The 15,464-nt window shown below is 36.6% G+C and overlaps 1 protein-coding gene across 1 annotated transcript; it reads right to left on the bottom strand.

The window, feature by feature from the left end:
- Nucleotides 1–3,492: 3,492 nt before the first annotated feature.
- Nucleotides 3,493–13,642, bottom strand: Gos28 (golgi SNAP receptor complex member Gos28). Its single transcript, XM_071696962.1, has 3 exons — nucleotides 13,413–13,642; nucleotides 8,302–8,437; nucleotides 3,493–6,807 (listed from the first exon to the last, which is right to left on the bottom strand). The coding sequence occupies exons 1-3, from the start codon at nucleotides 13,616–13,618 to the stop codon at nucleotides 6,418–6,420; spliced, it is 732 nt and encodes a 243-aa protein (XP_071553063.1). The 5' UTR covers nucleotides 13,619–13,642; the 3' UTR covers nucleotides 3,493–6,417.
- Nucleotides 13,643–15,464: the final 1,822 nt, after the last annotated feature.

The raw sequence follows: 15,464 nt of genomic DNA, 5'->3' as shown, positions 1-15,464 counted from the left end.
CTCGTATACATAACCAACTTATAATATCTCATGTTCTAAATGATCAAACCATCATGATAGACTTTCATCCATGTCTTTCCTAATAGCACATACTTTTCATATCTTCATTTTATGTCTATATCTCTCATGCCTGTACCAACGGGAATCCCTCAAAGGAGTGGACATGGCAACAGAGTCTCCATAACTGAAGAGCTCCAGTGCCACTTCTTAGCCTTTAGTGCCTCATCCTTGACACATTACTGGAAGAGAGAAATTCTAGTGTGCTGTTTGCAGAGACTCCTACCTAATATTCCTAATGACTACTTCTAACTCTTCTACCTAATGCTCCTACCTAAATGTTCCTAATGACTACTTCTATTTACTGCTCTTACCATTTTGCCAAAAGGCAGGGCTAACACACAGTGCTCACCGCAGGAAAACCTAGAGTTACAAAGAATGAGTTGCACGAGTTAAATGCTGTCAAGTGTTACATATGACAAGGAGAGATTGTATGTTTGTGGACAGATTGCCAGCAATCCACATGTTAGTGAGGCAGAAAGAAAAGACAGCTACTTAGGTTAGAGGAGTGCAACTTTACAACCACAAAAGTGCTGGCTTACTAAGCAGAGGTCACTAATCCTTCCGATACTTGGGTGGGTAGTACTGGTAATATACCTCCCTGGTCATTGCTTGCCTAACAACTACTACTCTTCTATGAATTTATCCTATAGGCCTAGCTAAAACTTTATATTGCTAAAGGTCTGCACAAATTATCTTGCATAAACATGACTGCACTGTTCCACTGACACGTAATACCTAGACCATGTTAAATGAAATATAACAGATATCTATCTATCTATATCTCCATTACCTGTTCCTGTCAGAAACTTCCTTAAGGGGATGGCCACAACAAAAATGTCCCCTTAACTGGTGAACTCCAGCACCACTTATTAATGCCTTACCCTTAACAGGCCACTAGCCTAATGGTTTCATAGGTTCCTACCTAACGTTCCGACCAAGTGTTTCTACCTTGTGTGTCTACCTGTTACGTAATTTTATCTAATATTCCTATCCAATGCTTTTACCAACCACTTCTACCTAATGCTTCTGTTTAATGTTCCTACCTACTACATCTACCCCATAGTCCTATCATTTTGTCTCAAGGCAGGGCTAGCATGTAGCACTCGCTGCAGGAAATCTAGTTACAAAGAATAAATTGTGCGACTTAAGTGCTGTCAAGTGTTATGTGTGATAAGGAGAGATTGTATGTTTATAGACAGAATGCCAGTAGTCCACCTGTGGGTGAGGCAAAAAGAAAATACACGTGCATCTTGACAGCCACTGAAGTACTGGCTCACTGTGCAGACATCATTAACCACCCTAATACCTGGGTGGGTTGTACTGGTAATGTATCCCCCTGGTCAGTGGCTCCCTACCAATTGCTACCTACCCATGTTGGTATTCTATGTGCAATTTTTGAAGCCGAGCCATCTCAATTACCCTATAATGATTGAAGACACAAGGAATCCACCGAGCTATCTCAATTACCCTATAATGATTGAAGACACAAGGAATCCATTATTCTTATGAATGAAAAATAAACAGAAATAATGCATTTATTTGTGTATGACACAGAATGCAGTTCTATGTCCATTGTCAATTAACATTTGTGTATAAGTACACTCACAGCTGTGATGTTGAAGGCAGAGAGAAGTAGTAGCAGTAGCACAGCCTGATGATGGGCTAAACAAAAATTTTGCAAGATCAACTTAAATATCATCCATGAGGATGGAACATGACACATTCCTGTGGGGTGACTTCACAACAAATTGTCTAGTGGTGGGTAAAATTTGTACAAAGTATCCATCCACTGGTTCATGAATTCTGAAAACAGAGGGAAAAACCATGATCCCTGCCTTTATCATCCCAATTATCCTGGTTATGGAACAGTAATGAAGAACATTACGACCACTGCTAAAACCCTGATCCCAACCATATCCTTGACAGTGTATGTCCCTGGGAGATGGGTCATGATATAATGTTTGATAGTTGCAGCAAATGCATAGACTGTTGAATGACTTAATTATTAGGAGGAACACTATGATATGTCTCAGTTGTTAAGTAAAATTAAGAATAAAGACATCAGAAAAGCAAGTAAATAAATGACTTAACGGGGTGATTGTAGTAGGATTAAATAAAGAGGAAAGAGGCCTACAAGGCAGCATTCCCACTAACCTTGTGCTTGTGAATATTATGTAAAAACTGCACCGAATTTTCTCTTTACATAATGTTGGGCTGATAGAAAACTTAAAAGTAACAGATAATTGTTAAAAAGCTATCTTAAGAAATAGTCCCCCCACTCATATGTGACAGCCACTGGATGTAATTGAACTTATTTGTAATGACAAAGGTATAATATTTGTTATTCACCACCAGCACTGCCTATGTATGATATTTATGTCTTCCATTTGTTTAGGTAGGAGCATTATGTAGATATATTATCTAGCTGTAGTCAGTAGGAACATTAGGCACAAGCATTAGGTTGGAGCAGTCACTCGGAACATTTGGTAGGAGTCTCTTCAAACACTGCACTAGACTTGCCATCTGCCAGTGGCCTGTTAAGGGTGAGGCACTAAAGGCTAAGAAGCGGCACTGGAGTTCACTTGTTATGGAAACTTTATTGCTGTGGCCACCAGCCCCTTGAGGGAGTTCCAGAATGGAAAAGGGGTCAGAGATAGTATAGATAGTATAGAAAAAGATAAACTCCCCTAAATATCCCTCCCAACACTTGCCAGTCAGTCTCCATTAGCCTGAATCAGTCTGAAAGGCAAAATATTTTTGAATATATTCACATTATTTACCACTAACACTGTGCCTGAGAATGAAATTGGAGCACATCCTGAAAACAAGCTTTATAAAAACAAAGAAATGTCATCTCCACCTTTTTTTGTCATACCAGGTGCTGTCAAACATGTCATTCAGGAGACCACGTTGATTAATCGTAAATGCAATATTAAAGGAGGATTAAATCTCCAAGCAGAACTGAAGAAAATAAAACTGGAGGATAACAACAAGTCATGAAGAACAATAAACTTGTATGGTAGTGGCATGCCAGGTTTTAACCCCTAAATGGCAGTCATGCACTGGAAAGTCCATTACCGTGTATGAAAAAAATAGATCAAAATTCCTTTAAGAAATGACAGATTTGCATTCAAAAATAAAAGAATAAAGGCAAAACTTATAATGTTAATTTTGTATTGACGTGTTCCACTGCTAAATGAGGAAAAAAGATGGGTATGGAAAACACATTTTGACAATTCCTGATGGGAAGCATGGAAATAATAAGTCTTTCTCTCAGTTCAGAAGATTTGATTATGTTCTTCCATGTCCTACACAGGCAAAGCTTTGGTGATATATAATATGACTTTATCTAGAAATTTAACACCATTCATGCTCTAAATCAGTGTGAGGGAGATTAGCCAGAACATTTAGGGACAATAATCAAAGATCTGATTCTTTTTTCATCTTGAACTTAATTTCAGACTCTCATTTTATACATAAAATACAATATTCATGGTGAAGAACTTGATAAAATTCAGAAATATTACATTCAATTAGTAATACAATGAGTGTGGGGAAAGCAAGTAGCTGGCACATGTGGGAAGGATACTGCAAGCATTTTTTGTCTTTGGCAATATTCTAGCTCTTTATCTACCATCTTGACTGAAGTCCTCAATTGCTCCAAGCTTACATGAAAATTAATTGCAGGTGTTGCATAATTTCTTCAACAAGCATGCACTCAAAGGGGATGCCTCCCTCCTCCTTGTATGATCCTGATAAAATCACTAATTCATTCATTTCTTCATATTTCTCATTTTTTTTTATAGTCCCTTATAAATAAACACATATCCTCCTAATAACTACAGTAGTATAATAGTCCTTGGAGGTTTCACTAACTTTTTGAAGGCTGGAGTTATGACTCCCTGGGGTTCAATTCTGGAGGTCATAACTTGAAATTATGGTGTCATGATTTTATGCCCTACAAAGAATGGCATGCACTGCCCTGTATTATAGAATGGTGCCTCAATCTGCCATTAATTATTACTATACGTGGCTTCTGACTATGACTTTTGGACTATCATTGGTAGAATAAGAAGATGAACTTAACTGTCTTCAAGGAGGTATGTCCTTAATCTAGAATTATATATGTTTCGGTGTTTCTTCCCCAGCTTCTCTGACATATTTTGTCTGCTGGAGAGATCAAAATTTGGGTACATTTTGCAAATTTTTGACCTCAAACATGCCAATAAGCCCACTACTGTGACCTCTGAATCTACATATTTTTTGCATGGTCAGCAAGTAGGCACACCCTTCAGGATGATGGCCATACACTTACAGTCACTGTAGGCATATTGGTAAGAACAGGAATTTTTCCTACACATTACGAGCAAAAGAGACACTTGTAGGTTTTTAATAGTATGATATGTCACCTGGATATCTAAAGGAAAGTGGGAAAATTGGCACATCAGTTGATGTCAGCCGCTGTGTCCCACGACAATATCAGCTGATGTTGGCTGCCAAGTAAGGCTGAAATACCTTGGTGTTATGCAAACTTGTAAGTGTCTATGACACACTTGGTTTAACCTTCTCTTAGGTTTTCTTTCCATATCCATTAATCACAGTTTTTAAGTAGTTTTGATAATGTATGTAACCATACAACTTTAAGGATATTCACATAATAATGAATGAAAAAAAACTCTGATAATGTTTGTTTTTAAATCTTTTCAGAATAATGTGGTGAAAAGCAGGGGACTAAGGCCTGAGTGTCAAGTGAGTTGCAAATGCATGTTTTACTGTTTATTTCACCTACTTTAGAAAACTTATCACTGATAATTGTTTTTATATATACATAATTTACCTTTTCTTGTTGTAATCAATGTCAATCATTGATTATTTCCTTTAATATGATATAAAAGTTTTTATAATCACAAATTCCACCAGACAATGATGTCAAGTCTGGCTGGTGCTGGCAACAGTACATCCCCTTATGGTAGAAACACCTTCTCCTGCCTCATGTTGATCAATTACGAATACTGGAGGAGTCAGAGTCCATAACATCAGATCATCTTCTGACTGATCCTCTTTATCTGGCAAAATGCCACTCAGTTTCCTTCCTAGAAAACTTATGAGAATGTGCTGTCATTGGGAGGGTTAGAGGTTGACTGATTGTGGAGAGAAATTATGTGTGCCAACTCAGCAACAACTCTGGTCCCGTGGGCAGCCTTGAAATAGAGGCACAAAGCTCACTGCATTTATTGAAATGTAGAGCAGTCACTCCTCTTGCATAGATTTACATCTGGAGGAGGTAAGGGGTTAATATTCCAGATATTGCCAAGATTCCTCAGAAATGGTTAAGGATGAAAGGTTTAAATGTAAAGAAACTTTCCTTGTAGTAATATCTTCTGATCATGGGCACAGATCTCCCAAAATCAACATGAGAATAACACATTCAAGTTTCGTGTGAATACTGTGTTATGTCTTTTGCTATTTTCCACCACGAGGAATGATGCATCTGTTCACTATGGAAAAGAAAAGCTTGCGATGACTAGATCATCTTTCTTGGCCCACTGTATCTCGAACTAAATTTAGTCATGCAGCATAAATAGCAAATTTTTGTCATAAATTAATAAGACTCCACATAAACTGCAAGTTCATCAGTTTCCGTTCTGTCCCATAATTACAGTACACAATTTTATCATTTAAAAGTAAATATTTTGCCATTGATTTTCTTCCACAAAAAAGAAAAATTATGCATCCACAATAAAGGTGCAATTTGGTGCATTTTTACAATCTGTTTACAGTGTAACTGTATAAATCATTTCTGGCACAAATATGTGAAAAAATAACAGAGTAAATACAAATCACAAATGTGAAAAGATGCAATAATGATCTAAAATTGTAGGTAATGTGTGGATACTATCATTCCATGGCAGTTATTTTTTAGGCTGAATACAATCATCTCATCAATTTACAGCACATTGGTGGTTATAGTCTAACCTGGAAGCGGCTGGATAAAAATCAATATCCTTTTATTAGCAAACATGCAAAAATAAAGCACTACTTGAAATCAAACTACAAGTTCATATATGGTGAAGTAAAGAAACAAATAAAACCTTGTATTAGCATATTTATGCATAAAAATGCTGTAAATCATACTCCTATAAATATATATTTAGGAATAACATTACCAAAAAGCTTTGTATCAGCTATATACAGCAAGATGATAAACATGATAGTAAATAGGTTACAACTAGTAATATATAATATTCACAATTTGTATATCCATGCTCAAAGCATCAAATGACAATAGGGTAATAATAAAAATATTTCATTAACATTCTTCACTCTTACATGGATATTAAATCAATAGCACACCTGTTAGAAAAACATCCACCAAAGCATGAAAGTTAGACATAATCCCACAACAGTGCCAATAATGAGACTGTCACGCCTTTTACGAATATTGATTTTTGTCATGAGCGTGTTAATTAGAGGGAATCTGTTAGAGAGATCATTCACTTTAGTTTGGATCATCTTGAAAGCTTCTCGCTGGCTCTTGAGATGATCTCTCGTTTCAACAGCAATGGTAATTTGTTCATCTATCATTCCTTCTGAGTTCGCCAAATGTTCACTCTCTTTGAGGTACAGATCTCGTCGTGAAAGGCCAGCTAGAGTCTTGCCATTGTTTCTGCCACTTCCAAGCAACTGCTCACGCTCTCTTCTTGATTTTATGGCATTGTTAGTACGCTGAAATTCATGTGTGTAATCCTGTTGGAAATGACATAGTAATTTTACTACAAAAACACACCATATTTACAGAGCTATTTCCTGAATTTAAAGCAACACAGGATATGCTAAATACTTACTATTACCCATACTACACTAACTGCACTATACTTACATTCTATACTCACACAAACTTGAAATATTCATTCACAATCTGATGGCAAAAATCTTCTTTGAGTGAAAGCATATGAAGCTGTGCTTGTTTCCAGTACAAGAAATAAAGATATACTGTATTGATATACAGAAATACAGCAGAGGGTACTACAGATTCACTGTCTATACTAACTGGAAACTAACCACCAAAAAACCAGAAATGCCACAAAAGTTGGAACTAAACCAGGAAGTCACAGCATCACCACTTCATTTGCTTGGTGTGCAAGACTAGTCTAAGACATTCCCACTTTCTGTGGTACAACAAACTGAAATGCCTACTGACATATTTATACCCAAGCCACTTTTGAATGTTATATGGTCTAGTGTGATTTTCCACTGAAGACTGCATGAATGCAGACCATGATGACCCAGTTGTTCACCAACTAACGGAAGGTGAAATCAAGGGAATAATATTAAATCCCAAGCAAGTCACCCATGAAAAATGAACAAAAAATATATAACCATGAAAGATGATTCAGTATGAGTTTTGGAACAATGAAATTTCATTACTGAACAAGTGAGATTATACAAATATACACGATTAAAAAACTAATGACAAAAAGTCCCATGTAAATGAAGCTAATAACATTACAGGATGTGATCTAACCTCTTCAGTCCTACACACATACATGATATACTTGGAACCAAAGTCATGCATCATATTAGGCATGTGCTGATGCTTCCTGCACTATTTCAAATCCCCAGAAGAAGCCATAGGTCATATGTAGATGCCGTATGTCACCTGGAGTAATAAAGCACCCTAAGAAATTTCACTGCTAGCAGTTACCCTAAAAACATGATGGTGGAAGAATCTGCATGGAGTGCATCTGGCAGCCGAAAACATAAACAATTGGCAACTTATGAAAAAAAAATTGCAATTTTGATGGAAAGTAGCGATATGCAGCCCCTGTGATGACATCTACATGGCAGAAAGAGGCTCATAACCAGGTTCACTAAATGTGAGAAAACTATCCAGTGAGAAAAGAATTATAAAATATATGAAAGGTTTTCCCTTTTTTGATGTTTTATGTCTTTTCACATTATGGTGAATTAATCCCTAGCAAAAATTCATTTTTCCTAATTTTTTCAATCTAACATTCCTTAATTTGGAGAATAGTTCTTCTCTGGGTGCCAAAAGTCTGCAACCTACTATTACCTATAGGAGAAGGAAATACACATGCACATTAAGGAGAAATATACAGTAAACTGACATGACTGTAGGGCTCTTAACTGATTTTGCATGGCTACCCTGTTATCAAACAAGTTATGGTATGTGCAAAACTAAGCAACTGACTGACTGACGTACGACTATAAGTAATTTACCTGAAGAATGTCACGGTGGCGTTGCAAGGTATGTATGGTGGCAACAGATGATCCGAGAGGGCAACTGTTCATTCTTTCATTAACTTCAGTAAGGGCATTTAACAACTGTTCCAATTCTACAGAGATGGTCTCATACCTGTAAACAGAAATGATATATTTGCTATAAATATTCTACTGTATTCCTGTTGAACATTTTCTCAGGTACAAAGCTCTGTAACCCCGGAAAACCAAGTCTTTGTTTAAGAAAAGATACCCTGTCCAAGAATATGTGCCTTAACATATCATTAGTCCAACTGAAAACAGTTACCTAATCCCAGTTATTGATTAATAAGTAGTAATATCCAAAGACAGAGCAATATTTCATGCTAAGGAAGACATCATATACAATTGGAGATGATTTTTCCATTCTTGCCCTTGATATCCTATTTCGTATTATCCTATAATAGCATAGATACCTGACTTTAGCCCATGGTATTCTACCTAGAAGCATTACCACTCCTTCCTAGAACAATTTCACATAAAAGTACTTTTAGTACAGAGAGACGTATCTCCCTCATGCGTTCATTGATCTAAACCCAGGTCAAGAGTTCTGTGAACGTCCAAAGCACAAAGTGGAAATGGTAGAAATATCAAAGATGAAGCAGATTGATATTTTAGCCAGACCCAACTAATCCAGCATTCCTCACTCAAATGTTTTAAATGAAACAACAACTCCATATGGCAGGTGGAATAGAGGACATTCTAGGCCTGGTTTCTGACAAATCGGCAATGTATGGAATGTCTTTTTTTTTTTACCAAACGTGTTTTTCCTAAAATGACCTCATTGGCATTGAGCATACAGAGCCTTACTGACAGGGCACATATGGATGAGTCTCAACAAAAGTGGTGGAAAATAATGCCAGAATAATTCTGATAAAGTTAAAAGGAAAACTTGAGGACAGTGATAATACAGAATAAGAATATTGGACAAGACAGAAAAAGAATCATTTTTAGAGATGAAGTGAACAGCAGAAAAGCAAGAAGAATAAAGATGGTCAGAGCACTGCAACTACCATGTGAGAAAATACTGGCAAGAACAAGAAAAATAACTCAAGCCAATCACAAACACTAAAAAAAGTCATACAACTTTTCCACCTAACCCTTCTAGTGAGATACAAGATTCTCCAGGAAACACATATGAACACACACACAAAATAGAAACCATGACAATATAATTCTAAAGATAGTACTACATGAACTGAATCCCACATTTTCAAAACATGGGTAAAAATAAAATGCATAAATGGCTACACTTTTTGCTAAAACTGTTTTATTGCCAATTTCATACTAAGGATGCTCCTTATTCCCTTCCAAAAGAGAGTACACAAGCAAGGTAAACTTTACAGAAAAAGTCTGTACCAGTTTGTCTACTATGGAGATTTGCATACCAATGTTGTATTCTATGGTAAACGTGGGAGTCATATGGTTTACTTAAGTTAAAATACCTCTGATTTCCCAGTCCTATGGATCAAGTACCTAACATACAACTTGGATGAACTACAGTAAAATCAAATCTTTCAATATATGTAAGAACAAGAGTAAAACTTACAACCTTGAGTATACAAGGTGATTGCTTCAGCCATTTAGATAATGACATAATTATGAAAATCTCCGCTAAACATCATCTAACATTCCTTAGTAATCTCTTGGTAATTTAAAAGACTACCATACAGATTGCTAAGTCAGAACCATATAGACTGGCATGTCAGAGACACAGATTGTTCATTTCTTGTCCTTCATTTATAACCTCCATCCAAACATCTAACACCCTAAAGAGCTGCATGGTCCTGAAAGTGACATATTCATAGGCCACCCAGGGTTGAGTGCACAGGTTCAAATACAGGCTGTGACAGTCAGTCATGGTCAACCCAGCTGTTCCTATCCTAGCTCAGGATAGGATATATATATTATATAGGGAGGTAAATGCAAGAGTTTTGGAGAGAGGGGTGAGTATGCAGTCTGTTGTGGATGAGAGGGCCTGGGAAGTGAGTCAGTTGTTGATCGCCGATGATACTTCTCTGGTGGCTGATTCGTGTGAGAAACTGCAGAGGTTGGTGATTGAGTTTGGAAAAGTGTGTGAAAGGAGAAAGTTGAGAGTAAATGTGAATAAGAGCCAGGTTATAAGGTTCAGTTGGGATGAGGGACAAGTTAATTGGAATGTAAGCTAGAATGGAGAAAAATTGGAGGAAGTGGAGTGTTTTAGATATCTGGGAGTGGACTTAGCAGCGGATGGAACCATGGAAGCAGAAGTGAGTTACAGGGTGAGAGAAGGGGCGAAGGTTCCAGGAGCGATGAAGAATGAAGAAAAGCGTTATCTTGGAGAGCAAAATGGGTATGTTTGAAGGAATAGTACTTCCAGGAATGTTATATGGTTGCAAGGCATGGGCCATAGATAGGGTTGTATGGAGGAGGGTGGATGTGTTGGTAATGAAATGTTTGAGGACAATATGTGGTGTGAGGTGGTTTGATTAAGTAATGTAACAGTAATAGAGATGTGTGGAAATAAAGAGTATGGTTGAGAGAGCAGAAGAGGGTGTGTTGAAATGGTTTCGTCACATGGAGAGAATGAGTGAGGAAAGATTGGCAAAAGAGGATATATGTGCTTCCCTTCATCCATTCCTGGTGTTACCCTGCCCCACAGGAAAGAGCATTGCTACCCCCAAGGTAGTGCCAGGAAAACAGACAAAAAAGGCCACAATCGTTCACACTCAGTCTCTAGCTGTCATGTGTAGTGCACCAAAACCACAGCTCCCTATCGAAATCCAGGCCCCACAGACCTTTCCATGGTTTAACCCAGACGTTTCACATGCCCTGGTTCACTCCATTGACAGAACATTGACCCTGGTATACCATGTCGCTCCAATTCACTCTGTTCCTTGCACACCTCTCATCCTCCTGTATGTTCAGGCCCTAATTACTCAAAATCTTTTTCACTCCATCCTTCCACCTCCGATTTGGTCTCCCGCTTCTCCTTGTTTCCTTCACCTCAGAAACATATATCCTCTTTGTCAGTCTTTCCTTACTCATTCTCTCCATATGAGATGGCTTAGATTAGGGCCTTTGTTGCCCAAGCTGTCTTGGCTATCATAAAAAAAGTTCATCTTCCACTGATGAAACCAAATTGTTTCTTACTTAAGTGATTACTTTCTTTCATGTTTCATTATACTCTCTCTCATTCTTCTTTCAAACATTTTACAAACTCTGCTGGTTTATTTAACTGATTGGTTTGTAAACTGATGGTACAGTTCTATACCCCTTCTTGTTCTGCACAGTACTTTTTCCTTCCATCAATTCACAATGCACAACCTTTCATCTGTGACACAGCAAAAAAAATGTCAAAAGTCTGACAAATTCTCGTGCCGTTTCTTGTAAGAACTTTGGGTGTAAACTGTCTCGGCCACATCATTTTAATATATCCAATGATCTGAATTTTGTCTTTATAGTATCTTTACTTAGTTCATCTTTTAATCATTTTATTAGAGCTTTTGGTTCATTTTATGTATACTGCCAAGTGGTTCTTGTGTAAACACAGTGCTAAAAAAATTTGCTAATACTATTGCTTTTACTGTGTCATTTGTAGTCATGATTAATTGAGGGCTGTTTGGTTCTATTATTAGGGTGTGAAACCCTTTCTTGACCTTATACAGAAATTAATGTACTTCCAAATCACCTTGAGGTTGTGTTTGGAATCAGTAGAAATAACATTCGTGTTTTCTTGTCAAATTCATATCTTTTGTGTTTGGGGTCATTCTTCCATGTCTTGTCAAATTTCTAACAACGTCTATGTTTGCAGTATTTGTCATAATAGCTTTTGTATCTGGTTTCCATATTTCTTTTCCATAGTTTGTGGATTTACTTGTATCAGAATAATCTTCTATCTGTTTAAAAGGCAGTTACCCTTCCTGTCTTAATTTTGTGAAATCAACTTGGTAAAAACTTATGTTTCAAATCCAAAACTATATTTCTAAACATTTTCCACTGGCTTCAATCATTATCTTCATCACCCATAAATCCCTGTTTATAATATACTTTATCAAATGTATTCTATATTTCATGATATGTCTCATTAACAGGAAGCTTATTATTGCAGGAACCTTCCAATTTAATACATTTCTGAGGATTAAAATGTATAATAGCATCGTGACCCTTACTCACCAGGCTAAATGTTTTGACGTCATAATCCATATTTTCCTCATTTGATGTCAATAGATCAATTTGACTTGGTTCTTTATGTAATCTACCTCTCGTCACCTCGTCAACATACTGATATTGAACACAGTCCCTTATTGTTTCAATATACTTGAACTCTTCACAGTTTACACTACCTCTACGTGTCTAGTTTGTCCAGTTTACGTCTTTACGATCAAAAGAACTTGCAACGTAACACTTACCTTCATTTTTCATCAATAGCACTGTTGCTTCGCTATACACAGCCAATTATCATTATATCATTAATATTTCGCACAATTCTAAGCCACACTGATTCCTGAAATTTGGTATTTGATTAAAAAGGCATTGCAACATGTGAGTTTTAAGTCTATACATTTTTATTTTTTTTTTTTTTGCTTTGTCGCTATCTCCCGTGTTTGCGAGGTAGCGCAAGGAAACAGGTATATAAAATTACTCCTCTATTTCGTTTTCTACATTACAGTTATGAATATTAGTCATCATCTACATTGCAATTATCTATATAGAGAATATCAATAGTTTTTACGCTTAAATCCTCACGTCAATAAATCTATTTACTACGTAGTCTACATTTGCATACATACTATTTAACATAGAGCAAAATTATTTACATTTGTAATAATTTGATTCTCATGGTTAATAAACTTAATCTAATCTGTTAAATATACCCCCCTAGTATGGGGCCCCCCAGTATGGGGGGGTCCTGACCTTACACGGCCATACCCCAGACACGTCATTATTTTCCTATATTGTGACTATATAAACTACATATCCAAAATCATCGGTTCTAACTTTAATAATAATGAGGAACCAAGGCCTGAGGACCAGCTGTATGTATACCTGGTGTATGTGGCTATGTCAAAGCATCCTGAGGACAAACTTACATTTGGTCTCCGGAGAGAAGAGCCACAGTCTCACTACTGCTGTTGTTGCTGCTGCTGCTGCTGGCCACAGCACTGGTGCCATAACTCGCTGCTATCTTACTGAAGGAGACTAACTTCACGTCTATCTCACTCTCTAACTGTCGAGCGCGTTTTCTCAAATCCTCGAAGGACATTTTCACGTCTTCAACTTCCTCTTTTGTTGACATTTGGTCCCACAGTTTGACCCTGGCTACACCACTTGCGAAAGAGAGATGGTTATTATCTTCCCTATTTATCCCTTCACAAACTACTAAGTTATCCTGGCTCGTAAAACCATATGTTTTTTTATTAACTAATAATTTATATGACTCAAAAGAATTTAGATTTGATATTACAAAATATTGGGATGCTCAGTATCGACTTTGTGATCTTGAATTAGTTCGTGAAATATTTACACGTTGCCATAAATAAATGGATAAATTCATTATAATTAGACAATTATCGCTTGTAATTAAATCAATAAACAAGAATATCATTATAAGGTCAGATATGGTGTGTTAATTCACCATATATGAGCGCTCAAGTTATCAAATAGAATGTAGGGGTTTTACTATCAAGTGTTGATCAAAACATTTTCCTTTTAAGTGATATTTAAGTGATTTTTTTTTCCCACGAGAGTCAACATTGCGTCCCTCGACGTCGTCCTGTGGAAAAAAAAAGTGTCAATTTGTTTACAAGAGATGTTTAAAGGGTCAGCATGACGTCATACCTGACACATTTTGACTTTCATGCCAGTTTCAAGATTCTCTCTCTCTCTCTCTCTCTCTCTCTCTCTCTCTCTCTCTCTCTCTCTCTCTCTCTCTCTCTCTCTCTCTCTCTCTCTCTCTCTCTCTATATATATATATATATATATATATATATATGTATATATATGTATGTATATATATAGTCAGGATCAGACGAAGAAGGGCCACATTCGTTCGCACTCAGTCCACTGACACAGCACGTCGACCCCGGTATACCACATCGTCCTAGTTCACTATATATCCCGTGCATGCCTTTCACCCTCCTGTATGTTCAGGCTCAATATCTTGTTCATTCCATCCTTCCGTCTCCAGTTTGGTCTTCGTTCTTCTTGTTCCCTCCACTTTTGACACATGTCCTTTTGATATCAGTTTTCTGCTTTAGCGAGACGGTATCACTGGGAATACAGAGCCATTATAGAACTTGTCATTCTAAAGCAGACTACAGTTCCATGCTACTGTACTTAGCGCAACCTAGGGTTGCAGGAGCCTTTAGAAAGGGCCTGGCTTACTTCAGACCACTTTCACACACACACACACACACACACACACATATATATATATATATATATATATATATATATATATATATATATATATATATATATATATATTGTTTATGTGTGTTATAGTAATATTGGATAGAGGAGTAGATAGATAGAGATATAGATAAGAGGAATGGAATTGTAAATTTAGTGAAAGATAACAGAAGTATACTTGAATACATCTTAGCAAGTCTGCTTAATCTACTCATATAGACTAGATCACTGAGTAGATAGATAGAGATGTAGATGAAAAGACAAATGGAATTGTAAATGAAGTTAAAGATAACAGAGGTATACTTGAATACATCTTAGCAAGTCTGCTTAATCTACTCATATAGACTAGATCACTGAGTAGATAGATAGAGATATAGATTAAAAGAGAATGGAATTTTAAATGAAAAAGATAACAGAGGTATACTTGAATACAACGTAGCAAGTCTACCTTATCTACTCGTATATAAAGATAAGAGGTATAGATCGAATACAACGTAGCGAATCTACTTAAATCTACTCATATAGAGTTGATCACGGAGTAGATAGATAGAGATATAGATAAAGAAAAATGAATTGTAAATGAAGTTAAAGTATACTTGAAGGTATACTTGAATATATATATAGTGAGTTGACTTAATCAACTCGTATATGGAGATAAGAGGTATAGATCAAATACAACGTACCGAATCTACTTAAATCTACTCATATAGACTTGATCACGGAGTAGATAG

Source organism: Panulirus ornatus, chromosome 61, assembly GCF_036320965.1.
Source record: "Panulirus ornatus isolate Po-2019 chromosome 61, ASM3632096v1, whole genome shotgun sequence".
Taxonomy (NCBI): Eukaryota; Metazoa; Arthropoda; class Malacostraca; order Decapoda; family Palinuridae; genus Panulirus; species Panulirus ornatus.
The sequence above is the reverse complement of the archived record's forward strand: the minus strand, read 5'-3'. Positions and strand labels throughout refer to the sequence as shown.